This window comes from Bactrocera tryoni, chromosome 1, assembly GCF_016617805.1.
Source record: "Bactrocera tryoni isolate S06 chromosome 1, CSIRO_BtryS06_freeze2, whole genome shotgun sequence".
Taxonomy (NCBI): Eukaryota; Metazoa; Arthropoda; class Insecta; order Diptera; family Tephritidae; genus Bactrocera; species Bactrocera tryoni.
The window spans coordinates 30,532,640-30,559,054 of record NC_052499.1 but is presented as its reverse complement, the minus strand read 5'-3'; the positions used below and the strand labels follow the sequence as shown (position 1 = coordinate 30,559,054).

Genomic DNA, 26,415 nt, shown 5'->3' with positions numbered 1-26,415 from the left:
GTGACATTACGTACGTGACACTTTTTACCTTCATACATATTTTAGTAATTTTACATATATTTTCAAATATTTTGACAAGAAAGTTAAACTTTTATTAATTTTTAAATGAAAAATAAAAAATCATAATAAGAATAAGAATAGTATAAAATTATTCTAACTTAATTTTTTCCTTAAGTGAGTATCCTGTTCGAGCAACATTTATATATTCGTTATCTTCGTAGGAAAAGCAATGCATTTTTTGTATTTCTGGAATGCCGCGGACAATTTCCCATTTTTCAATTATTGGTGGAGAAAAGTCTTCAATCTCTTTTGATGAGATATATAACAGACGAACTCCTTCGATGATTTTGCCAGCGCATTCATAAAATGCAAAGGCATCCGGTAAAATAATATTATTTGCCTTAACCGCTTGCCAAACTTTCCGCTTCCCCACCGCGCCGATTCCATCGACTGCGCCTTTGCCATGCGAAGTCGGAAAGAAATTCCACTCCAAATGCTTTTAGCCAAATTTAACAAACGAAGGAACGCTGGTGAGAATATACTTATTTTTGAATTGACTGGTGCTGCCATCAGAGAATATAAAAACCGTAGAAATTTCTTCGAATTGACTTTGAATTTTGTGCACAATATTTGTAAGGAAACAATAGACGTCAAATTTGTTGTGGGTAAGTTTGTCACTAATGACAGCGAAAGATTCAGATTGATCTCGCATCCATGCAACGTAAGTGAAAATAGTAACTTATTGGTAGCTAAATTGAGCTTCTTGGACCTCATTCTGATTGATCAATCGATAGTTTTCTGCAAAATCGATTTGCAAAATTAATTCATCATCACGTAAATTATTCTTTTTGTCCTTAAAATATATTTGCTGAGCGCGCTTATAAAATAATGAAGTTTAAAAGCTGGCAGCTGAATTTTTAGTTCATGTAACAAATCCGATAATGGCGCTATGGTATAGCTTAATGTTAAGCGATCATTAACTTTCCTCCAATAGCTTCAATTAACATTTTCTTCCATTTTGGATAGAAAATATGTATATAGGCACCAAATCATGTTTTAGATCCCGTATACATTTATCACAGTCACTAATCATGCACTTTTCGTTCAATACATTGCAGCATGTTAATTTCAAAAAAGATTCAAATTGAGATGGAAACTGAGGCATAGCTTTATGACATCCCTCTAGCAAAAATGCGAAGATCGCATGATAATTACATACACACCAGAGACCTGCACGAGTAATTAAAAAAGTAACATGTTAGCAAGCGGCGATGCCGATGCCGCGAGTACACGCTACGTAACGGTACTTTGGCATCGTGGGCATCGGCATCGTGGGTATCGGCATCGCGGCATCGCCGATTACTAACATATTACTCAATTAGTATTGTGCGCGTCATGAAGATGAGTTTACATTGATGGCTAGACTGGCACGACAAATTTTATGTATTCCAGCGTCTAGTGCAGCAAGCGAAAGATGTTTTAGTTTGGCCAACCGTATTTAACCGAATTAGAAGAAAGAAGAACAAATTTGAAAGGAGAAAATCTGGACGCCATTTTATTTTTGCATTCACACAAAAAAATTAAGTTCATATTAAATATTTTTTATTTTTAATTCACCGCTTATTTTGATCGAAAATAACGAAATATATTTAATTTACTTTTATTTATTGAATTAATTTATTTTGTGTTATGTTATGTTATATTGAATTAATTTATGTTAAGTGAAGAGAATTTTATTAATTTTTTTCTAATATAAGGTAAATACGAAAGAAAAATCACAAAAATTTGCTTTTGTGTATGTATGTACTTCGTTTCATTTGCCATTGACGATACCAGATAGTAATCGTACGATGCCACGATGCCGCGATGCCGATGCGCAATGTTACCTTCGCATCGTGGTAATCGTCAGAAGTGTTACTTAGTAACGTAATCGTACGATGCCTACCTTAATCGTGCAGGTCTCTGATACACACATATTATGCGGAAGTTTCTCTATTAATTTAACGTTCTTGGGTCGATGGTGAAAAAATTTGGATTTACAAAGATATTCTGAAGTGACCTCGCTTCTCTACAGTTGATAAGCTTCTGATACAGATACAATCATAAAACGCTTTGCAACTACTAGCTTATTGCAGATTAAAGTATCCTTCCGGCCGGCAGCTTGAACACTTATGTCATCTCGGATATAAAACTCGTAGACTGCTTTAATGTTTTCCGGCATATTATCATTTGAACATACTGGTGTCTCAGTTTCATTATTCGAGAGCTTGGGATACTTTTTATATAAAGCTTGTAGAACTTCATCTCTCTTTATTGCGTTCATTGGTAACGCCCTCTCTACCTTCTTTATAGCTTTGGCTAGTGTTTGTTTACACTTGTAACCACTTTTGAATTGGGTATTTGAATTTTTTTTCATTGCTCTACACTTTTGTAGTCGAACGCGATTTCTATTTCTTTTTTCTTTCAATATTCTTGAATTATTTTTGGCCTCGCATGTCTTTCTCTTCCGATATTCACGCATTCTTTCAGCTTGTTTTTCTTGATGTTCCTTAAGCTTATTTTCATCTTGCTTAAGCCTCTCCCTCCACCGATTTTGATTTTTAGCGTTACGTGACATTAAGGTGTAATATGTATTGTAAAAGTAAAATAATATTTATCAAATTGACTTTAATTAAGAGCATTAAATTTTTCGTACTTACCATTACGCACGTGACAAATTTCAAAAGTTAAGAAAAACAAGTAAGGAAGGGCTAAGTTCGGGTGTCACCGAACATTTTATACTCTCGCATGATAAAGTGATAATCGAGATTTCATTATACGTCATTTATATATTTTTAAAATACCGTATTTTTGTAAAGTTTTATTCCGCTATCATCATTGGTTCCTAATGTTTACATATATTATACAGAGAAGGCATCAGATGGAATTCGATATAGCGTTATATTGGAAGAAGGCGTGGTTGTAAACCGATTTCACCCATATTTCGTATGTGTCATCAGGGTGTTAAGAAAATATTATATACCGTATTTCATTGAAATCGGTATAGTAGTTCCTGAGATATGGTTTTTGGTCCATAAGTGGGCGAGGCCACGCCCATTTTCAATTTTTCAAAAAAGCCTGGGTGCAGCTTCCTTCTGCAATTTCTTCCGTAAAATTTAGTGTTTCTGACGTTTTTTGTTAGTCCGTTAACGCACTTTTAGTGATTTTCAACATAACCTTTGTATGGGAGGTGGGCGTGGTTATTATCCGATTTCTTCCATTTTTGAACTGTGTATGGAAATACCTGAAGAAAACGATTCTGTAGAGTTTGGTTGACATAGCTGTAGTAGTTTCCGAGATATGTACAAAAAACTTAGTAGGGGGCGGGGCCATGCCCACTTTTCCAAAAAAACTGCGTCCAAATATGCCCCTCCCTAATGCGATCCTTTGTGCCAAGTTTCACTTTAATATCTTTATTTATGGCTTAGTTATGACACTTTATATGTTTTCGGTTTCCGCCATTTTGTGGGCGTGGCAGTGGGCCGATTTTGCCCATCTTCGAACTTAACCTTCTTATGGAGCCAAGGAATACGTGTACCAAGTTTCATCATGATATCTCAATTTTTACTCAAGTTATAGCTTGCACGGACGGACGGACAGACGGACGGTCGGACAGACGAACGGACGGACAGACAGACATCCGGATTTCGACTCTACTCGTCACCCTGATCACTTTGGTATATATAACCCTATATCTGACTCTTTTAGTTTTAGGACTTACAAACAACCGTTATGTGAACAAAACTATAATACTCTCCTTAGCAACATTGTTGCGAGAGTATAAAAATTAATTTTTGTAGAACGCTATTTGTATTAACAAATTTTTTTAGCAAATACTAAACTTACTTTACAAACTAAATAAAAAAACACTTAAACTGATAATGCGCGAATAATGACACTATGTGGTCCTATTGCATTACACACGTGACATACGAATGTTGCCGAAATAGAACTGAAAACCGTTATCGATGTGCAGTTTGATCTTTTCTCTCATTTTTATATTCATTTGTAGTTGTATTAATTACTTATATATCAAATTGCGATATTACATATGTATATATTTCTTTCGTCAGCAGCGATTAAAAGTAATACATTTTACAGCTTTTAAAGTGAATAAAACAATCATAATTTTTGCATACAATTTTTTTTATTTTAAAATTATAATGAGCTGAAATTTTTTTTGCATAGTAAAATCTCAATAGGTTTCTTCCGTTTTCTGTGTCTAAAAAAATTCTGCGTGCGTTTTGATTTTTTAAGTCACGGTAAACCATTTCATGGAAACACCCACATAGTGTGGTGCAGTGATACCTAAACAGCAAAACAAAAGAAGAAAAGAAATAAAACAAGAAAAAACGTTAACTTCGGCTGCACCGAAGCTGATATACCCTTCACAGGTACATTTCTTTTAGTAACTATGTGTTCAGTTTATATGGAAGCTATATGCTATAGTACTCCGGTCTGAACAATTTTTTCAGAGATTATATTATTACCTTAAATAGTAAACCATGTCAAAAGATACCAGGTCAAATGCGAAGGTTTTCCATACAAGAACTTGATTCCGATTGTTCGGTTTGTATTGCAGCTATATGCTATAGTAATGAACAATTTCTTCGGTCCGATATCGGCAGTTCCGACAAATGAACTGCTTCTTGAAGAGAAAATGACGTTTGGAAAATTTCAAAACAATATTTTAAAAACTGAGGGACTAGTTCGTATATATACAGACAGACGGACTGCCAGACGGACATGGCTAAATCGACTCAGCTCAACATACTGATCATTTATATATATACTTTATAGTGTCTCCGACGCTTCCTTCTGGGTGTTACGAGTACAAACTTCGTGATAAACTTAATATTCACTGTTCAGGGTATAAATATAATAAATGAAAATCACAGTTCTAAAGTGTACATAATTAAAATACTTATCCAACTCTACTGTCCTAAACTTACAAAAAACAAAACAAAAAGCAAGAGGTGCATATGTGCAAGTGCTCAAAGTGACAAACATACAAAGGAATGAAATAAGTAAAAGGTGTGAAAAGGCGCAGAAGAATGTTGTACTTCCATATATACATACGCAAAGGGTACAGTGTATTCTAAAAAAACATCGTACCGAGGTTTTTAACCTGGTAATTAACGAGAGGGGCCGTCTTAAAACGTAAAAAAAAAAAAATACAGTTTTAAAAAGCCGGTAGATAACCCGTTAAAAAAATTTTCAAATGCCGCGTTAAAAGAACCGGGAAAAGCAAAGTACCGGTATAATCACCCGTTGTTGCCATACCCTCACTGCTGAGATCGCTGCTGCCATCAACGCTGCTGTCATCAACGCTGTTGCCGTCGTGGGAATGAGCTGCCGCTGCATGCTATGCCAAAGAGACGTAAGCGCCGGCAAACAGCCGACGCACCCGGTAACGAGTGCGAATTACTGAAAGCAGTGCAAACCAAAAATAAAACGAAAACACATACAAATAAAATTAAAATAAAAACAAGTGCACACTTTCAGTTTTTGGCTCTCCCTTTTTTTACTTTCAGTTATTGTGACACGTTCATATAAATACATATGTATGTATATATGTGGGGTTCGTCACCATCTTCAGTCCACAATATCCAAGTATGTCTTTTTTGGTTTGAAAATATTTATTAGTTTACTTTTATTTAAATAATACAATCCGCTTTTTAGTTACAACAACAACTTCTTAAATACAAAAAACGTTATTCGTTTCACTTCTGGTTAAAATGTACAATTCGCTTATTCTTTTCACTTCGCTGCGCGCGTCTGTTCTGTTTGGTGACTGACTTCTAACTCTAACTCTTTTTGCTCATCGCAATCGGAGCAACCCACGCTATGTCATTTCTATGTTGTCCCTTTTCCTATTTTTTCCTTTCTGCCAGGGATGCCATCCCACATATATATATATGTATAATAACGTATATAACTAAACGTATAATTTATTAAATATAATTAACATACGCACATATCTGCATATGCGTACGCAAGTGAAACAAGAGATTTTGGGATTTGAGGTTGAAAAATCTCAAGCGTTTTTGAGATGTGAAAAAATATAACTGGGAATGCGCGAATAATTAAAAGCCTAATTGCCTGTCACGAGAAAAAGATTCCGACAAATGAAAAGGAGACGTCCGTTCGATTTCACGTTTTTTAATACAATACTTAATTTATTCCGTTCTTGGAATTGCTTAGCCTAAATCTTAAAAACTAACGGCTTAAGCTAGTGGTAATGTAAATACAAGGGGTAAGTAATTATCTTTTGTTAAATATTGTAATAGAATTAAGATAAGTAATAAATGAAGGTAATATAAATGTATTATTAAGGTAAGTATGCTATTTTGTACAATTCAATATTTATAAGTTCAATTTCATAAGTTCTAATAATAATTTTATATCTCATTTTTCTAATTTAGATTTAGATTTACAAAAGGTGTCGCTTGGCGCAACACCGGCCACATTGACAGGATCAGGTTCCTTCAACATCCATTGGAAGTACGGCTAATTTGTGTATGGGGCGCTTAATCGTGCCCGCCTTCGTTGTTATGTCTGCGACTCGCACCTTGCCGTCTTGCCCTTCGACGGTTGCGACGACTCGTCCTGTTACCCACTGCTGCGGTGGTGTGTTGTCTTCGCGTACGAGGACGAGGTCGCCGGGCTGCAGATTCCGTTTCGGGTGTAACCATTTGGTGCGCTCCTGAAGACCCGTCAGTTATGTTTTGGACCACTGTCGCCAAAACTGCTGCTTGAGACAGCAAACATGTTGCCATCTCTCGCAGCAATTGGGTCCATTGCTACCTGCGCTGGTGGGAGTTATCGCAGGGAGCACCCTATTAAGAGATGCGCCGGAGTTAACACTTCGTCGTCGTTGGGGTCCTGGTTCAGAGGTGTTAGGGGCCGAGAATTGAGGATTGCTTCCACTTCGGCCAGCAGTGCTGATAGCTCCTCTACCGTGAGAAGCACGTTGCCGATTGCGCGAACGATAAGATGTTTGGCGGACTTCACCGCGGCCTCCCATAATCCGCCGAAATGCGGCGCCCGCGGTGGTATAAAGGTGAAGCTGAACCCTTCGTGAGCGGCGAATCCCTTCAGCTCCGTTGCCTGGGCCAGAAACGCATCTTTCAGCTCGCGCAGCTTGCGATCGGCGCCGAAGAAGTTGGTTTCGTTGTCGCTGAACATCTTCTGGGGCATTCCTCGGCGACCAATGAACCTTTTTAGGGCGAAAATAAATGCATTAGTTGACAGGTCTGAAACTAATTCTAAATGAACTGCTTTGGAAGTAAAGCAAACGAAAACTGCAATATACATATGTTTTTACGGGTGGTCGGCCGCGTATTTTTAACGTTGTGTATATCGGACCACAAAAATCTACGCCACATATAAGAAAGGGCCGTAGTGCTCGAAGTCTTTCGACTGGCAAATTTCCCATTATTTGGTTTTGCAACTTCGGCTTGTAATGAAAACAATGTATACATTTTCTTACGGTTCTACTGCAAGCTTCTCGGGCATTAATTAGCCATATGCGTTCTCGAAGAAGCGCAACCAACGCTTTAGCCCCAGCGTGGTGATTTCGAATGTGCAGGAACCGTAAATACGTTATAACAAAGTGCGAACTTTTATTTAATAAAAGCGGAAATTTGGCATCGTATGGGAGAGGTGCATTTAATAGGCGACCTCTTACTCGGATTAATTTGAACGACAGCGACATATCCGAGTACTCATGCAAAAATGGGTTGAGTTTTTGCAAGTTTGCAGGTAAGGTGGTGCCTTTATGCAATTTTTGAATAACATCCGAAAATTCTGAATTTGGACCACCTGTGCAATTTTTAGAAAGCTCAAGTTTAGCTCTCCTGAAGTCAGATCTTGGCCCCTGGAGGATTTTGATGGTCGCCTGATCCATCGTAATATATATGCGACCACACGAAGCAATTTTTTATGAGAAGAGAATTTTTCAATGAGGTCCAATATTGAATTTTTCTCAACAGTCGAAATTAATGTAAATGTAGTTTTCTTCTTCTCTAATGCTTCGTCTTCTGGTGAGAGCTGGAAGTGGTTATTAATTGGCCATAATGCAGGGTCTTCTAGGAGGAACTGTGGACCGCCAAACCATATTGAATTATTCAATTCGTCCACGTTACAACCCCGAGACACTTGATCCGCAGGATTTTGTTTCGTTGGCACATGTCGCCAATATATGTACTTTGTCAGTCAACTCTTGGATTTCGGACACTCTGTTTGCGACGAAGGTTTGTAGTGAAGATGGATGTGTTTTAATCCATTGTAAAACGATTTCAGAGTCTGTCCAAAATGTAATATTTTCGAAATGTCGACTCAACATAGGCGCTACTCTTGACCATAATTTCGAAAGAAGATGTGCTGCCGAGAGCTCAAGACGCGGAAGAAATTTGGTCTTCAGCGGAGCCACTCTAGACTTTGCAGTAAGCAGCATGCATTTAATACCACTAGCAGATTGGCTTCGTATGTATGTGCAGCATCCGTACGCCCTTATTGAGACGTCGGAGAAGCCATGTATTTGGCAGATGGCACTCGACTCAACGTTTACGTAACGAGGAATGCTTATCATCCAACGCAGGATAACTCTTGCCAACAGGTGCTACTTCGGACTGAGTAGGCAATTAAGAAGCAAAGTCCTCTCTCGACAAACAAAAACCAAACTCTATAAGTCACTCATAATTCCCGTCCTGCTGCATGGTGCAGAGTCTTGGACGATGTCAACAACGGATGAGTCGACGTTGCGAGTTTTCGAGAGAAAAGTTCTGCGAAAGATTTATGGTCCTTTGCGCGTTAACCACGGCGAATACCGCATTCGATGGAACGATGAGCTGTACGAGATATACGACGACATTGGCATAGTTCAGTGAATTAAAAGACAGCGGCTACGGTCATGTTGTCCGAATGGACGAAAACACTCCAGCTCTGAAAGTATTCGACGCAGTACCCGCCGGGGGAAGCAGAGGAAGAGGAAGACCTCCACTCCGTTGGAAGGACCAAGTGGAGAAGTACCTGGCTTCGCTTGGAATATCCAATTGGCGCCACGTAGCGAAAAGAAGAAACGAGTGGCGCGCTGTTGTTAACTCGGCTATAATCGCTTAAGCGGTTTCTACGCCAATTAAGAAGAAGAATGCTTATCGATGAGAGCTGCATTAGGTTGGCTTTAAAGTTCTGCCAGCTAGTGTCAAGGCGCAATGGAATCGACTCATCCCAATCTAGTTTTTGGATCCAAAGCTCTTGCAATAAGATTTTTGCTTTGGTAACTAGTGGAGCTAGTAATCCAAGAGGATCAAAAAGGCGAGCAGAAACTGACAATATGTTTCGTTTAGTGGCTCGCAGATCATTAAAATTGTGATCTAAAACAAATCGAAACAAATCCTCTTTCGGCAACCAATGGATTCCTAAGTTTTAGTGGAACTTTTGTCATTGAAGCTTAATGACTTTTCAGTGCAATCACTGTCGAAAAATTTAGGGTGGTTCGAAAACCACTTCGTTAAGGTGAATCCTGCCAAGTTTAATAATTTATTTACCTCACTTCTCAAAAGATCTAGAGACTTAAAATTATCAGATCCTGTTAATAAATCATCAACATAAAAGTCTCTTTTGATGGCCAATGAACCGAGTGGATATTTCATTGTATTGGCATCACTGAGCATTTGCAAACACCGTGTTGCGAGAAATGGAGCAGGCGCAGTGCCGTATGTTACGGTGTTAAGACGAAAAATTTGAATTTGCTCAGAAGGATGCTCTCTCCACACAATAAGCTGACAATTTCTGTCTTCTTCATGCATAATTATTTGACGGTACATTTTAGTATTGTCCGCTGTTAGTGCATACTTATGTAAGCGAAAACGAAGAAGAGTTGAGTATAACTCTTCTTGGATGGTTGGACCTACCATCAAAAGTTCATTCAACGCTATTTGAGTTGAAGGTCGACTCGAGGCATCAAATACAAAACCTAATTTGGTTGTTGTGCTCTCGGGCCTTAAAACGCAATGATGCGGAATGAAGTAGTGTGGCTCACTCGGGATCTTATTGTTCGTTGGGCTCATGTGACCCAATGCTCTATATTCATTCATAAAGTCCAGATACATCTTACGAAGTTCTGGATCTTTTAATGTCCTTCTCTCCACGGCCTGAAACCGCCGAACAGCGGTTTCATAGGAGTGACCGAGTAACTTACGGTCAGCTTTAAAAGGCATTCTTACTTGAAGCCGTCCGGAAGGCAATACTTGAGTTGTATTTACGAAAAAATTTTCACACTCTTGTTGCTCTGGTGTGAATTTGATGCCATTTGATTCTGAAGGTAATTCTTCTAGAGCCCAAAATTTTTGGACTACTGAATCTATTGACGTAAAGTCTTCTTCAGTTTGGCATAATGTGCTATGTAATCTGGGAGGAGAACTTATATTACTGGCGTATTTGCCAGATACAATCCATCCTAAAAGGGTTTTCTGAAGTGTTGGTTGGTTAGGACCATTTTTAATTTGGCCAATAGCTAAAAGGTCGAAAAATGTTTCAGCACCCAATACGATATCCACTTTTTTAGATTTATGGAATTCTGGATCCGCCAATTCAATGTTGTGCGGAATTTTCCAGCCATTAACATTGATGTTACGGTCTGGATGATTTGCCGAAATGCATCGCATTACCCAGAATTCCGCCGAAAATTCAAAATTATTCAATCGCGACTTGACAAACGCGCTTAGTTTTGACCCCACTCTTGTATTGGAATTGCCAATTCCAATTACGCTTAATGTTTTGTGCTGACGTCGAATCCGCAACTTCTGTGCCAAGTCCTCCGTCATAAAGTTGACCTGGGAGCCTGAGTCCTGCAAAGCTCTCGCAGGCAGGTAATCTCCACAGCTGGTCCTCACTAAAATTACTGCTGTTGCCAACATTACCCGATCCGGCATACCCGCAGTATGCATGGCATTTGTGGTGGATGGTTGCGGATGAGGTGCAGCGGGGAAGGAGACTGGATATTGGTGCAACAGTGTGTGATGCGATCGATTGCACAAACGACATCGATCCGCTCTGCATTTGGAAACGGTATGTCCCTTGCGCAAGCAATTTATGCAAGTTAAGAATGCTTGCACAAACTCGCTAACCTGTGAACACTTATTTGATCGTACTTTTTGTTTAAGCTCAACTTCATTACACAACACTCTTTTTGTATTAGTTGAACTAAGTTTGAGTGATTTCGTCATTGGACATGCGCACTTGCTCTCGCGCTTGATTTAAGTCGTGACAACAGCACTTTCAGATTACAACAAATACATGAGACGAATAACGATTGTTGCATTGTCTAGCGGAAAGCGTTGTTGACACTTCTTCGAGCTTGCTTTGGTTGAGGGAAGAACTTTTGTAAAGAGGCAGAATGAAGATTAACGTGGACAACGAAAGTTGAGTTTTATTGAATTATTTTAAGTGGCGCCCAACGTGGGGCCTGTCGAGAAAATTCTATTCACAACTTGTTTTGAACTTTCGATTTGATCAATTCTACAAGTATTATTCCTATAAGGAAGTACGAACCAAGCGGCAGATTATACAAAAACCAATGTAAATTCCAAACGAAGTCGGAAAGTTGCGGCGTTGTTGAACGTTTTTCATCTTCACGTGGCTGGACACTTCTTTTTGCATCGTGGGAATTCTACATTCGAGTCTTTACTCTTCATTTTAAGCTTGGCAAACCAGAATTAGAAATTTGTTGAAATTATGTAAGTAATGATCGAAATTGATAATTGTTCAATAGTGAAAATTAAAAAAAATAAAAAAAAAAATATAAAATTTGATATTGACGTCAAATAAATTAAAACTGTCAGTGCCTTTTTTAAGTGTTGTTGGATCATAGTGAGTTACGTAACATACACGTGTTGAAAAGGTAATTGATTAATTGAAATTTTCGTAATACAAGTTGGTTCCATAATTTTTTCCATCGTTAAAAACTGCAAGATTGCGAACTCTATATGAGAAGAGGAAAATTGAAATATAGATTTCAAAAACCCGTTTTGCGAGCTGTGAAAGCGTAGTAGGATTTTATTCCAAATAGCGTATTTAACACGCACTAAGAAAGGCAAACTCAAGTCAAAATTTTCTCAACATATCTGAGTTATTCCAAGTAAGCAGGATATACTAATAAATTTATCTGCAGCTCTGAGAATATAAGAGGATTAAAACTTTTAGTTAATAAATTTATAGCATTTTCTATTGTTCATTTGTTTAATGTTGTATAGCGGTAATTTCTCTTTCTATCAAAATTCAAAATGGAGGTCACACGAGAACAGGTTTTAGAAATCGTAGTAGGTGCAACCGAACGCACCAAACGGGAATTATCGGCACAAATTAGCGAACTTACCTTAGCTTTAAATCGTCTTCAACTACCACATGTTGAGCCCTACGAACCGGTCTCTGTTAACCCTTCAATAGACTCAAAAAATTCTAGTCTCGACTTAATAAAATCTTTACCGGAATTTAGTGGCGATGCCTCATCTTATCCTGCTTGGCGCTCTGCGGCCAACTTCGCTATTAATTACTATCCCCAAGGTTTAGAAAGGTATTATGTTGCAATGGGTATTTTTAGAAATAAAATTACAGGTGCAGCGAACTCGACGTTATCATCTTTCAATACCGTACTTAATTTTAAAGCAATAATTGCTAGGTTAGACCAAACATACGCAGACAAGAGACACGTTCATGTTCTAGAATCGGAATTAAGCATTCTAAGGCAAGGAAATCTGACAATAACAGACTATTACGACGCAGTGGACAAACACTTGACGCTTATCATAAATAAGCAAATAATGGCGATCAGCGGTAATACTGAAGTTATAAAAGCTCTTAATGATCGTGCAAGAGAAAATGCCCCTCGTGTTTTTATATCGGGCCTTCGCCGTCCGCTATGCGATAACCTTTTCTCCTCAGCACCAAAGGATTTGCCTACAGCATTGGTTGTAGCGCAGGAGCTTGAGAAGAACCAAAAACGCTATGATTTCGCGCAAACATTTGCGATGGGTAATTCATTAAAGCCAAATAAAGCAAGAACAACTATGCCACAGTATAATTTTCCGCAAGAAAATCAACAAAATCGTTCAATTAATTATAATAATAGATCAGTCCCAATGGATGTCGATGCTGGCACGTCTATGTATCGAAATCGTAGTCCTAATCAAAATAACGCAATCGTCTCTCAACAACCCAATCAGGCCATAGTATTTAAACGTCCTCGTGAGCAATCTGGTTCTTTTCAAAAACCTTACCCGAAAACTCAACGTGTAAATTTTATGCCAGTACAAATTGGCACAGTTTCTGACGAATCTGAAAACGATGAACATTGTTACGATTATTATGCTTCTCATTTTTACACCGACAGCAAATACCGCGATGGGCCCAACCATATAAGCGATTGTAAAGTTAATTCAGAGATTAACTTTTTAAACTGAAGTCGCTCCTACCATTTATCACTAAAACAACAGCAGATGGTCAGGAGCTTAAACTATTAATTGATACAGGTACCTCGAAAAATTTTATAAAAAATCTTCCATTTCTTAACGGAATTAAACAAATGGATACTCCTTACATTGAAATCACTAAACGGGATTAATTTCATAAACAGAAAATGCCTGATCAATGTCCTTAACCACACCTCAACCTTTTACTTACTTAATAATCTTAAAACGTTTGATGGAAAATTGACATCGATGCTGGATATCTGCATTATCGGAATAGTTGCGTAAAACTTCAGTATCTTTGCTGCAATCAAATTAACTTGATTACAATTAACGAAGATTCTGTTCTTGATTAATAATAATACGAATGCGTTTGCACATCCAGACCGTGCCCTTCCATACAACACGAACGTGGAGGCTACAATAAGTACTACCACGGATGACCCAATTTTTAGCAAAAGTTACCCGTATCCAATGTCAGCAACAGAGTTCATAAATTCAGAAATTAAGTCACTCCTAAAGGACGGTATAATCACGCAAGTCGTCATCACCTTATAATTCCCCTGTCCATGTAGTAACCAAAAAAGGCCTTGATGAAAATGGTGCTAAGGAAAAGTTACGGCTGGTGATCGATTTTAGAAAAATCAACGAAAATACTACCTCTGATCGATATCCCATACCTGGAGTCATGTGTAGAAGTTCACGCAAGTGAGGAAAGTTCTCTGATCGCCATTCACTTGGGAGTGGCCAGAAACGATTCTTTTACACATGACTCAAGCAGCTTACTACTTCCGGTCTTTGACCAAGTATCCTCTGGGTAGCCTAAGAACATCCGTTTGTGCGCTGGGTTTGGGACCCGCCACGTAAAAAGCCTACCCCAATGAAAAATGACAAACAGCCTCGGATGAGAAACCCCTCTTTTGATGACGACCATGACAAACGAAATAAGGACTACGAATTGAGGGCATGCACCTGGAATGTCCGGTCCCTTAATTGGGAAGGTGCCGCTGCCCAGCTGGTTGATGTCCTCGTGAAAATAAAGGCTGACATCACCGCCGTCCAAGAAATGCGATAGACGGGACAAGGACAGAGACGAGTAGGTCCTTGTGGCATCTACTACGGTGGCCATATAAAGGAGCGCAAGTTTGGTGTGGGATTCGTGGTGGGAGAGAGACTCCGTCGCCGAGTACTATCATTCACTCCGGTGAATGAACGTCTAGCCACAATCCGCATCAAAGCGAGGTTCTTCAACATATCGCTGATCTGCGCCCACGCCCCGATGGATGAGAAGGACGATATGACCAAAGATGTCTTTTATGAATGCTTGGAACGCACTTATGAGAGATGCCCCCGCCACGATGTCAAAATCGTGCTTGGCGACTTTAACGCCAGGGTGGGCAAAGAAGGTATCTTTGGCACTACGGTCGGTAAGTTCAGCTACCACGAGGAAACATCCCCAAATGGGTTGAGGCTGATCGACTTCGCCGGGCCCGAAATATGGTTATCTGTAGTACTAGATTCCAGCACAAAAAGATTAATCGAGCTACCTGGCTGTCTCCGGATCGAAAAACTACCAACCAGATCGATCATGTTGTGATAGACGGAAGACACGTCTCCAGTGTTTTAGATGTGCGTGCGTTCCGAGGTCCTAACATGGACTCGGACCACTATCTTATTGCAGCCAAGATTCGCACCCGCCTCTGTGCAGCAAAAAACGCACGTCAACAAACATAAGGAAGGTTCGACGTCGAAAAGCTGCAATCACAAGAGACTGCCGAAGGATTTTCTACTCGGCTTGCACTCCTGCTCTCTGAGAGCACTCGTCAACAACTCGGTATAAGGGAACTGTGGGACGGCATTTCAAACTCCTTACGTACAGCTGCAATTGAAACCATTGGTTTTCGGAAAGTGCAAAAGAACAACTGGTACGACGAGGAGTGCCGTGTCGCAGCGGAGAGAAAACAGACTGCCTAACTCGCAACGTTACGATCGACCACAACACGTGCGGGATGGGATAGATACCGAGAGTTGAAGAGGGAAGCGAGACGCATTTGCAGACAGAAAAAGAAAGAGGCTGAAATGCGTGAGTATGAAGAGCTTCATAAGCTGGCCGACAGGGGTAATGCTCGAAAATTCTACGAAAAAATGCGGCGGCTTACAGAAGGTTTCAAGACCGAAGCATACTCTTGTAGAACCCCCAAAGTTGATCTAGTCACCGATGCCCAGAGCATACTTAAATTATGGAGGGAACACTTCTCCAGCCTGCTAAATGCCAGTGAATGCACAACGCCAGGAGAAGGCGAACCCGGTTCCCCCGACGACGATGGAGCCGACGTTCCATTGCCCGATCATGAAGAAGTTCGAATTGCAATTACCCGCCTGAAGAACAACAAAGCGGCGGGGGCCGATGGATTGCCGGCCGAGTTATTCAAACACGGCGGCGAAGAACTGATAAGGAACTGACGAAAGCATGCCCAACGATTGGAATTTAAGTGTGCTATGCCCAATCCATAAAAAAGGAGACCCCACAATCTGCGCCAACTACCGTGGGATTAGCCTCCTCAACATCGCATATAAGGTCTCTATCGAGCGTATTGTGTGAAAGATTGCAAGCCCACCGTCAACAAACTGATTGACCTTATCAGTGTGGCTTTTTAGACCTGGAAAATCAACAACCGACCAGATATTCACCATGCGCCAAATCTTGGAAAAAGACCCGTGAAAGGAGAATCGACACACACCACCTCTTCGTCGATTTCAAAGCTGCTTTCGACAGCACGAAAAGGAACTGCCTCTATGCCGCGATGTCTGAATTTGGTATCCCCGCAAAACTTATACGGATGTGTAAACTGACGCTGAGCAACACGAAAAGCTCCGTCAGAATCGGGATGGACCTCTCCGAGCCGTTCGATACCAAACGAGGTTTCAGACAAGGCGATTCCCTATCGTGTGACTTTTTCAAACTGCTTCTGGAGAAAATAGTTCGAGCTGCAGAACTTAACAGAGAAGGTACCATCTTTTATAAGAGTGTACAGCTGCTGGCGTATGCTGTTATATTGACATCATCGGCCTTAACACCAGCGCCGTTAGTTCTGCTTTCTCCGGACTGGACAAGGAAGCAAAACAAATGGGTCTCGCAGTGAACGAGGGCAAAACGAAATATCTCCTGTCATTAAACAAACAGTCGTCGCACTCGCGACTTGGCACTCACGTCATTGTTGACAGTCATAACTTTAAGTTGTAGATAATTTCGTCTATTTAGGAACCAGTATTAACACCACCAACAATGTCAGCCTGGAAATCCAACGCAGGATAACTCTTGCCAACAGGTGCTACTTCGGACTGAGTAGGCAATTGAAAAGTAAAGTCTTTTCTCGACGAACAAAAGCCAAACTCTATAAGTCGCTCATAATTCCCGTCCTGCTATATGGTGCAGAGGCTTGGACGATCCCAACAACTGATGAGTCGACGTTGCGAGTTTTCGAGAGAAAAGTTCTGCGAAATATTTATGGTCCTTTGCGCGTTGGCCACGGCGAATATCGCATTCGATGGAACGATGAGCTGTACGAGATATATGACTTCATTGACATAGTTCAGCAAACTAAAAGACAGCGGCTACGCTGGCTAGGTCATGTTGTCCGAATGGACGAAAACACTCCAGCTCTGAAAGTATTCGACGCTGTACTCGCCGGGGGAAGCAGAGGAAGAGGAAGACCTCCACTCCGTTGGAAGGACCGAGTGCAGAAGGACCTGGCTACGCTTGGAATATTCAATTGCCACGTAGCGAAAAGAAGAAACGACTGGCGCGCTGTTGTTAACTCGGCTATAATCGCGTAAGCGGTGTCTACGCCAATTAAGAAGAAGAAGAAGACAATTCCGTTATTTTGTCTAACTTAGGAAAGTCCAAGTATTTTACTACTCTTGATTTAAAATCAGGATTTCACCAAATTAATTTACGTGAAAGGGATAGACCGAAAACGGCGTTCAATATAAACAATGGGAAGTACGAATTTTGTCGCTTGCCATTTGGTTTGAAAAATGCTCCAAGCATTTTTCAACGAGCGATCGATGATATTCTTCGCGAAGAAATCGGTAAAATATGTCATGTATATATCGACGACATAATTATTTTTTCGCCTGATGAATATTCACATCTGAAAGACTTAAATATAGTTTTAACCAAGTTAGAAAATTCTGGAATGAGAGTTTCACCAGAGAAATCCAAATTTTTTCATACAGAAGTCGAGTTCCTGGAATTTTTGGTCTCCCAAGATGGTATAAAAACTTGCCCAAACAAAATCCATGATATTATGAATTACAAAGTTCCAGAAAACGTACGCTCCTTGCGATCCTTTCTCGGTCTTGCAGGTTATTACCGAATATTCGTTAAGGATTATGCCGCCATTGTCAAACCTTTGACAAAATATTTGAGAGGAGAGAATGGGCACGTCGGAGCTAGCAAGTCCAAATATATCAAAATAAAACTGGACCCAGACCCATGTCTGCTTTTCAAAAAATTAAGAAAATATTAGCTTCAGAAGATGTTTTGCTTCAATACCCGGATTTTAATCGACCCTTCGAGCTTACCACCGATGCATCTTCAAATGCTCTGGGAGCTGATTTATCACAAAACAATAGGTCCAGTGAGGAATCATTAAGCAGAGTTATAAAGACAACAAAATACCCAACAAATCAATTTAAGAACCAGCTTATACTTACAAAATCATCATGTTTAAAAAAATGTACAAAGATTTTATTTCAGAAGTATATCCGTCATACGATTTCCTTTGATTCGCTTGAAAATCTACTCGAATGTTTAAAGACAGCCATAAACCCAAATATTACGAACGCAATACATTGCGACTTATCAACATTAGCAGAAATACAAAACGGTTTGATTTTATTTTTTCCCGGTATAAAATTTCTACATACAGAAGCATTTGTATTAGACTTAATTAACAAAACTGACCAGCTCGAAACAGTTGCTACGGAGCATAACCGCGCGCACCGTTGCTTGCAAGAAAATTTTAAGCAAATTTCTCGTGAATATTTTTTCCCAGGTATTAAAAAGTTATTAAAATCCCTAATTGCCAACTGTAAGATATACCTTGAAAATAAATACCAGCGTAAACCGGTCAATCTCGAAATAGGCAAAACGCCTATTCCAAATATGCCCGGCGAGATCCTTCACGTAGACATTTTCCTCACAGACAGACAACATTTCCTGACTTGCATAGACAAACTCTCTAAATATGCCATTGTTAAACCCATATCTTCACGTTCTACAATTGATATTAAAGAAGCGCTTCTCGAAATATTATTAATATTTAAGAACACGAAAACTATTGTTTCGGACAATGAAAAGGCCTTTCATTCGATGACAATTAAAACCTTGCTTCGAGACAACTTTTCGATTGAACAATTTTTTATTCCAACATTACATAGTCTGAGTAATGGGCAGGTTGAGAGGTTCCATTCAACTTTAATGGAAATAGCTCGCTGCATTAAAGAACAACAACAGCTAAGCGAGACCATTGATCTTGTTCTATTAGCTACTCATAAATACAACAATAGCATTCACTCTTCGACAAATGCTAAACCTATCGACACTTTTCAAAATTGTTCGAATGAAAATTTAAAAACAATCCGCGAGAGATTGTGTCAAGAGCAGGAAAAAGTATTAAATAGGCTTAATAACAATAAAAAAATGAGAACTTATGAACCTGGAGAGAAGGTGTTTTTGAGAAGGAACAGGCGTCTAGGAAATAAATTTAATAAGATATTTGTCGAAAAAGTTGTTGAAGAAGATCTAGGCACCACAGTGTTGATCGATGGAAAAAAAATCCATAAAAGTAACTTGTGATAAAAGTTGAACTTTCCCCACGAATTTTGAAAGTTACGTTACTGCAAAAGCACATAACATTAGCAAACTTTTTAAAATTAGTCAGACATTAAAGCACATCATTATCAATTTTGATTATTTACAATATAGGAAATTTGTATAAGAAATCAGTTAAAATATGTACATATGTTTTGTAAACTAAGTTTTAGTTCAATTATGTTTGTTACGCTATTATGTTATTGTTACATTCAACTTTAAACTACAAATGCGTTACTTTTGTTGATATTGAAGCTTTTCACCCTCCGCACCAACAGAGACCACGGCCACCACGTATTAAAGCAGCGTCCTATGTATTGCGATACGCATTTACATTAGCAACAAATTAGAAATTTCAAACAACAATTTTTAATATAATTATTCGAACTCCCAAACCAACATTTACATTGGATATCCGCAACGGGGACGTTTCGAATTTGAGAAGGAAGGCAGTTAAGAATGCTTGCACAAACTCGCTAACCTGTGAACACTTATTTGATCGTACTTTTTGTTTAAGCTCAACTTCATTACACAACACTCTTTTTGTATTAGTTGAACTAAGTTTGAGTGATTTCGTCATTGGACATGCGCACTAAGCAACTTGCTCTCGCGCTTGATTTAAGTCGTGACAACAGCACTTTCAGATTACAACAAATACATGAGACGAATAACGATTGTTGCATTGTCTAGCGGAAAGCGTTGGTGAAACTTCTTCGAGCTTGGTTTCGTTGAGGGAAGAACTTTTGTAAAGAGGCAGAATAAAGATTAACGTGGACAACGAAAGTTGAGTTTTATTGAATTATTTTAAGTAGCATAAAGGTACCGATTTGACGAACTCGAACCTCTGTTGTACCGGAAGAGCCTTGAAAGTAGGGCAGGCAGTTAGATGGTGATCCATCGATTTGCATTGTTGGCAAAGAGGCTGCCTCGTATTTGCTGCAACTAGCGCCGATTTGGTCCTATCCATTTGTTGTTGCTTCCCATGACTCGTACTGCCTGTTGGTATGGGCTTCGTCCTTGAGTGAGATGCTCCTTCCGCTGATAGTTGCTGGTATCTCCTATTTAGGGTGGTTTCACAGTCCTTCCACAGTGGCAGTTTGTCAAAGTCCAGCGCTTCTTCCCATTTGGATCGGGTGGCAGGGTCAACCTTTGTCATTACAATGTGTATGATTATTGCGCTCGTTATTTGTTTTTCATCGCCCAGCGATAGCAATGAATCATATACCGGTGACACTTCGTCAATCATTGAACGCAGGGAAGGCGCAGAAGGCTTTGGGATTGTTGGCAGCTCAAAAAGTTTAGATATTGTATTAAAAAATATCAAACATTTATTATCATAAACTTTTTTGAGACTTGGCAACGCTTTCGGATAATTTTCATCCGACATCTGAAACGCTTTAACTGCTCCCAGAGCCTCTCCAGATAGACAATTTGCCAAATGGTTAAATTTTTCTATATCTGGGATATTTATATATAACGGTTGGCAACAGACATATTAAGAATCGATAACGAAAACGAAAAATAAATGTCGATTCCCAAATATAAGAACGCCAAACCAATAGCAATAAAAGTTGGCAACAAATGTATTTGGAATCGGTTACGAAAACGAAAAAAAATAATATCGATTCCCAAGTATACGAAAGCCAAACCAATAAATGCGCAAAATGAGCAATAGCACAATACAGTAATTTAATCGGAAAATGTCCGAATGAAAATCGACAAAAATTGCGAAAAAACGACCGATAATTGCAAACGCGGATCGAAAAAAATTGCGAAAAACGAGATAATTTAATTTTGCAATTAATAATGTTTTCACCTTTATTTCAAAATAAATTGCTACCGCAAAATCCCAAAATCCCTTATTCACCTTGAATTCGTATATGTATGTACGTATGAGCATGTACTGAGATATATATATATGTATGTATAATAAATACAATCTAATACAATATAGTCAATATGATATAAAGTGAAAAGGGAGAGCCAAAAACTGAAAGTGCACTTGTTTTGTTGTAGTTTGCTTTTTTTTTTGCACTGCTTTCAGTAATTCGCACTCGTTACCTGGTGCGTCGGCTGTTTGCCGGCGCTTACGTCCCTTTGGCACAGGATGCAGCGGCAGCTCATTCCCACGACGGCAGCGGCAGCAGCGACATGATGGCAGTAGCGACTTGATGACAGCAGCGATTGATGGCAGCAGCGATTGATGGCAGCAGCGATTGATGGCAGCAGCGAGTGATGGCAGCAGCGAATGATGGCAGCAGTGATTGCTGGCAGCAGCGGCTTGATGGCAGCAGCGGCTTGATGGCAGCAGCGGCTTGATGGCAGCAGCGATTGATGGCAGCAGCGAGTGATGGCAGCAGCGAGTGATGGCAGCAGCGAGTGATGGCAGCAGCGAATGATGGTAGCAGCGATTGATGGTAGCAGCGATTGCTGGCAGCAGCTTAGTGATGGCAGCGATGTGATGGAGTTGACATAGCAAAATTGGACACTTAGCGGCACTATACTCGTATAGTTACGGGGTTCGGTTGCGGCACTGGAAGCGGTAAGTAATAGTGGTACTTCACTATTACGGCACAAAAAACGGCAGGTTTGTAGCGGAAGTTTCTAGCGGTACTTCACAGTTTTAATTTTAACGTTTTTTTTCATTCGTCACCTTTAAACAATATAATTATTATTTTTCAATTGTAACGTTTGGCCGAGATTATTTCCAACACTTTTGCACGATTATTATGGAACTCACTGTACTCTCAATTTCTTCTCTTTCGTCTTGTTTTTTCGAAACGTACATATGTATGTAAGTAGAGTACCGATTTTTTCTAATTTTTTCACACTCCACGTTATTACATGTGCAGATGTATGTATATAAATTATGCTTATTACTTAGCCTTTTTTTTTGTTTTTGTACATATATAAGTGTATTTTGGGATTTGAGGTTGGAAAAATCCTGCAAGCGTTTTGAGATGTGAAAAAAATATAACTGGGAAATGCGCGAATAATTAAAAGCCTAATTGCCTGTCACGAGAAAAAAAAAAAGATTCCGACAAATGAAAAGGAGACGTCCGTTCGATTTCACGTTTTAATACAATACTCTCTCATTTATTCCGTTCTTGGAATTGTTTAGCCCTAACACTCCTATTCTGTGCAGAGTATCTGACAAATTAGTAAAATATTGAAAATTAACACAAATATTTTAAGCCTACGAAATTTGGCATTATCTGTGCCAATCTTGATAAAAGTAAAAGCTTCAATTCGCAAAGCTCTACACGTGTGGTGAATAAAATAATGTAAATAGAAATCATTGATTTCTATTCAAATTATATTGATAGCAATTTGCGTGCGGTCAATTGCTCGTATGGTGCTTTTATTCCAAATTTTCAAAAAAACCTGGAATATACATCAAATAAATTACCTTTAAATTAGTATATTATTTTTGTATTAAAATAATACTTGACCCGTTTTTATAAAAGTTTCCTCCTCTTTTGAACTGGGAAACTTTATTTCTCCTCCCTTCACCTTCACAATAAGTTTTGCTACAGCCCGTATACTTCTCGAAAGGAACGACTGACTCATGGGCAAGCTACCTACACATTTTCTGCTATGAAGCGTGTCCAAAGAAGTTCAAAGCTGCTGGAACCATTACAGTTAAAGGTAGTGACGTTTTTCTGATCATCGTGTGCTAGTTCATCAATTTTTTCAAATTTTTTGCCCAAAGGTATTCTCGCTCACAGAAAATGGATTGCTATCGTCGCATAAACATTTTAAATGCCGCGCGCGATTCCTTTTTTCACAATTTTCATCTTCGTTTAACAATAATAACAAAAGTAAAATATCTTCCATTTTCACAACAAGATGCACAATCAGATATTTAATTCATAACGAGCACTGTCAAGAGCATTTGGCATCTTAACAACTCATAAAGAAAAGAGCTTTCTATTTCAGACACAGAATACGAAATGCTTCATAAATTTAAAATTTTTACAAATTAGAAATATGTTGAATTTGTCAAGTGCACAGAATAGGGGTGTAAATCTTAAAAACTAACGGCTTAAGCTAGTGGTAATGTAAATACAAGGGTTAAGTAATTATCTTTCGTTAAATATTGTAATAGAATTAAGGTAAGTAACAATTGAAGGTAAAATGTATGCTATTAAGGTAAGTATGCTATTTTGTACAATTCAATATTTATAAGTTCAATTTCATAAGTTCTAGTAATAATTTTATATCTCATTTTTCTAATTTAGATTTGCTTTACAAAGATGTCGCTTGGCACAACAGAAGTCCTTTAATGAGGTAGTGACAAATTTTCGATTTTTTCGCAATTTCGACCAAATTCAAACACACTTTCTCGTATTATATTTCTCTGGTCATGCTATTGCTCATTTGTGTATTTTTCGATTTGGCTTTTTTCTATTTTGGGAATCGATATTTTCGTTTACGCCATTTGAATCCAAACATTAAATTATTTTGTGCCAAATAATAAAAAATAAAAAATATTTAGTTCTGCAGCTCGAATTATATTTTCCAGCCGCAGATTAAAAAAGTCGCACGATAAGAAGTGGCTTTGTCTGAAACCTCGTTTGGTATCGAACGGTTCGGAGAGGTTCTTCCCGATCCTGACCGAGCTTTTAGTGTTGCTCAATGTCAGTTTACACAGCCGTATTAGTTTCGCGGGGAAACCAAATTCAGACATCGCGGCATAAAGGCAGCTCATTTTCGTGCTGCCGAAGGCGGCTTTAAAATCGACGAAGAGGTAGTGTGTGCTGATCTTCTTTTCAAGGGTCTTTTCTAAGATTTGGCGCATGGTGAAAATCTGGTCGATGGTGGATTTTCCAGGCTTAAAGCCACACTGATAAGGTCCAATCAGATTGCTGGCAGTGGGCTTTAATCTTTCACACAGTAAACTCGATAAAACCTTATATGCGATGTTGAGGAGGCTTATCTCACGGTTTTTGGTGCAGATAGTGGGGTCGACTAGCAAAAATTTTACAAAGAAGCTGATGCATGCTTCTTATCAGTTCTTCGTCGCCGTGTTTGAATAGCTCGGCCGGCAATCCATCGACCCCTGCCGCTTTGTTGTTCTTCAGGTGGGCAATTTCTATTCGAACTTCTTCATGGGCTGGTAATGGAACGTCTGCTTTATCGTCATCGATTGGGGAACCGGGTTCTCCTTCTCCTGGTGTTGTGCGTTCACTGCCATAAATCTGAAGTATGCTCTGGGCATCGGTGACTAGATCTCCTTGGGGGTTCTACAAGAGTATGCCCGGTCTTGAAACCTTCTGTGTAAGCCGCCGCATTTTTCTGCAGAATTTTTGACCATTACCCCTGTCGGCTGTGATCCTCGAGGTCGATGTTAGGACCTCGGAGCGTACGCGTCTAGAACACTGGAGACGTGTCTTCCGTCCATCACACCATGATCCGATCTGGTTGGTGGCTGGTTCGATTCGGAGACTGCCAGGTAGCTTGATGTACCTTCTTGTGCTGGAATCTAGTACCACAGATAACCATTTTTTCTGGCCCTGGCGAAGTCAATCAGCCTCAACCCATTTGGGATGTTTCGTCGGGAGTTGGAATTTACTGACAGCCACAGATTAATGCACACAAATAAAGCCGCAAAGTGATCATTTGTTAACCAATACACGTACGATTTAACAGCTATCAAACTTTTTTTGTAGGACTTTAAGCGCGATTGTTCACCTGATAGTTTTACCAACCGGATGCTTGAAATAAGCAAACACTCACACACATACCCACGAGCATATATATATGTATGTACGTATGGTGCATAGACAAGCACCTCGGGTGAATGAAAACCGAGCAAGGCAGCGGAAGAATATTTGTCAATATATGTTTGTATATATGTGAGTACGGTTTATGTGTGTGTGTGTGTATATCAATTATGTTTATTGTATATGTGTTTATGCGCTTTTGTTCCACCTTTCGGCAATTTACTATCCGCAAGCACACACACATGCAAGCAGATATATATATATATTTAGTTGACCTTTATTCCTTTTGGCCTGTGCTGGTTTTCTACATTGCAACTCAACATACATACCCACACATACTGACTTATAAACACACATATTCTCTTCTTCTTAATTGGCGTAGACACCGCTTACGCGATTATAGCCGAGTTAACAACAGTGCGCCAGTCGTTTCTTCTTTTCGCTACGTGACGCCAATTGGATATTCCAAGCATAGCCAGGTCCTTCTCCACTTGGTCCTTCCAACGGAGTGGAGGTCTTCCTCTTCCTCTGCTTCCCCCGGCGGGTACTTCGTCGAATACTTTCGGAGCTAGAGTGTTTTCGTCCATTCGGACAACATGACCTAGCCAGCGTAGCCGCTGTCTTTTAATTCGCTGAACTATGTCAATGTCGTCGTATATCTCGTACAGCTCATCGTTCCATCGAATGCGATATTCGCCGTGGCCAACGCTCAAAGGACCATAAATCTTTCGCAGAACGTTTCTCTCGAAAACTCGCAACGTCGACTCATCAGTTGTTGACATTGTCCAAGCCTCTGCACCATATAGCAGGACGGGAATTATGAGTGACTTCCAAATTCAGACATCTCGGCATAGAGGCAGTTCCTTTTCGTGCTGTCGAAAGCAGCTTTGAAATCGACGAAGAGGTGGTGTGTGTCGATTCTCCTTTCACGGGTCTTTTCCAAGATTTGGCGCATGGTGAACATCTGGTCGGTTGTTGATTTTCCAGGTCTAAAGCCACACTGATAAGGTCCAATCAGTTTGTTGACGGTGGGCTTTAATCTTTCACACAATACGCTCGATAGAACCTTATATGCGATGTTGAGGAGGCTAATCCCACGGTAGTTGGCGCAGATTGTGGGGTCTCCTTTTTTATGGATTGGGCATAGCACACTTAAATTCCAATCGTTGGGCATGCTTTCGTCAGTTCCTTATCAGTTCTTCGCCGCCGTGTTTGAATAACTCGGCCGGCAATCCATTAGCTTCCGCCGCTTTTCTGTTATTCAGACGGGTGATTGCAATTCGAACTTTTTCATGGTCGGGCA

The 26,415-nt window shown here is 39.6% G+C and overlaps 1 protein-coding gene across 1 annotated transcript; it reads right to left on the bottom strand.

Moving 5' to 3' along the window:
* Positions 1 to 6,861: 6,861 nt before the first annotated feature.
* LOC120766565 lies at positions 6,862 to 7,227 on the bottom strand. The gene has a single exon (XM_040092155.1). The coding sequence runs from the start codon at positions 7,225 to 7,227 to the stop codon at positions 6,862 to 6,864; it is 366 nt and encodes a 121-aa protein (XP_039948089.1).
* Between the last annotated feature and the right edge of the window lie 19,188 nt (positions 7,228 to 26,415).

Coding starts and splice junctions, on each gene's coding strand:
- LOC120766565 (XM_040092155.1), bottom strand. CDS start 7,227: ATGTTCAGCGACAACGAAACCAACTTCTTCGGCGCCGATCGCAAGCTG.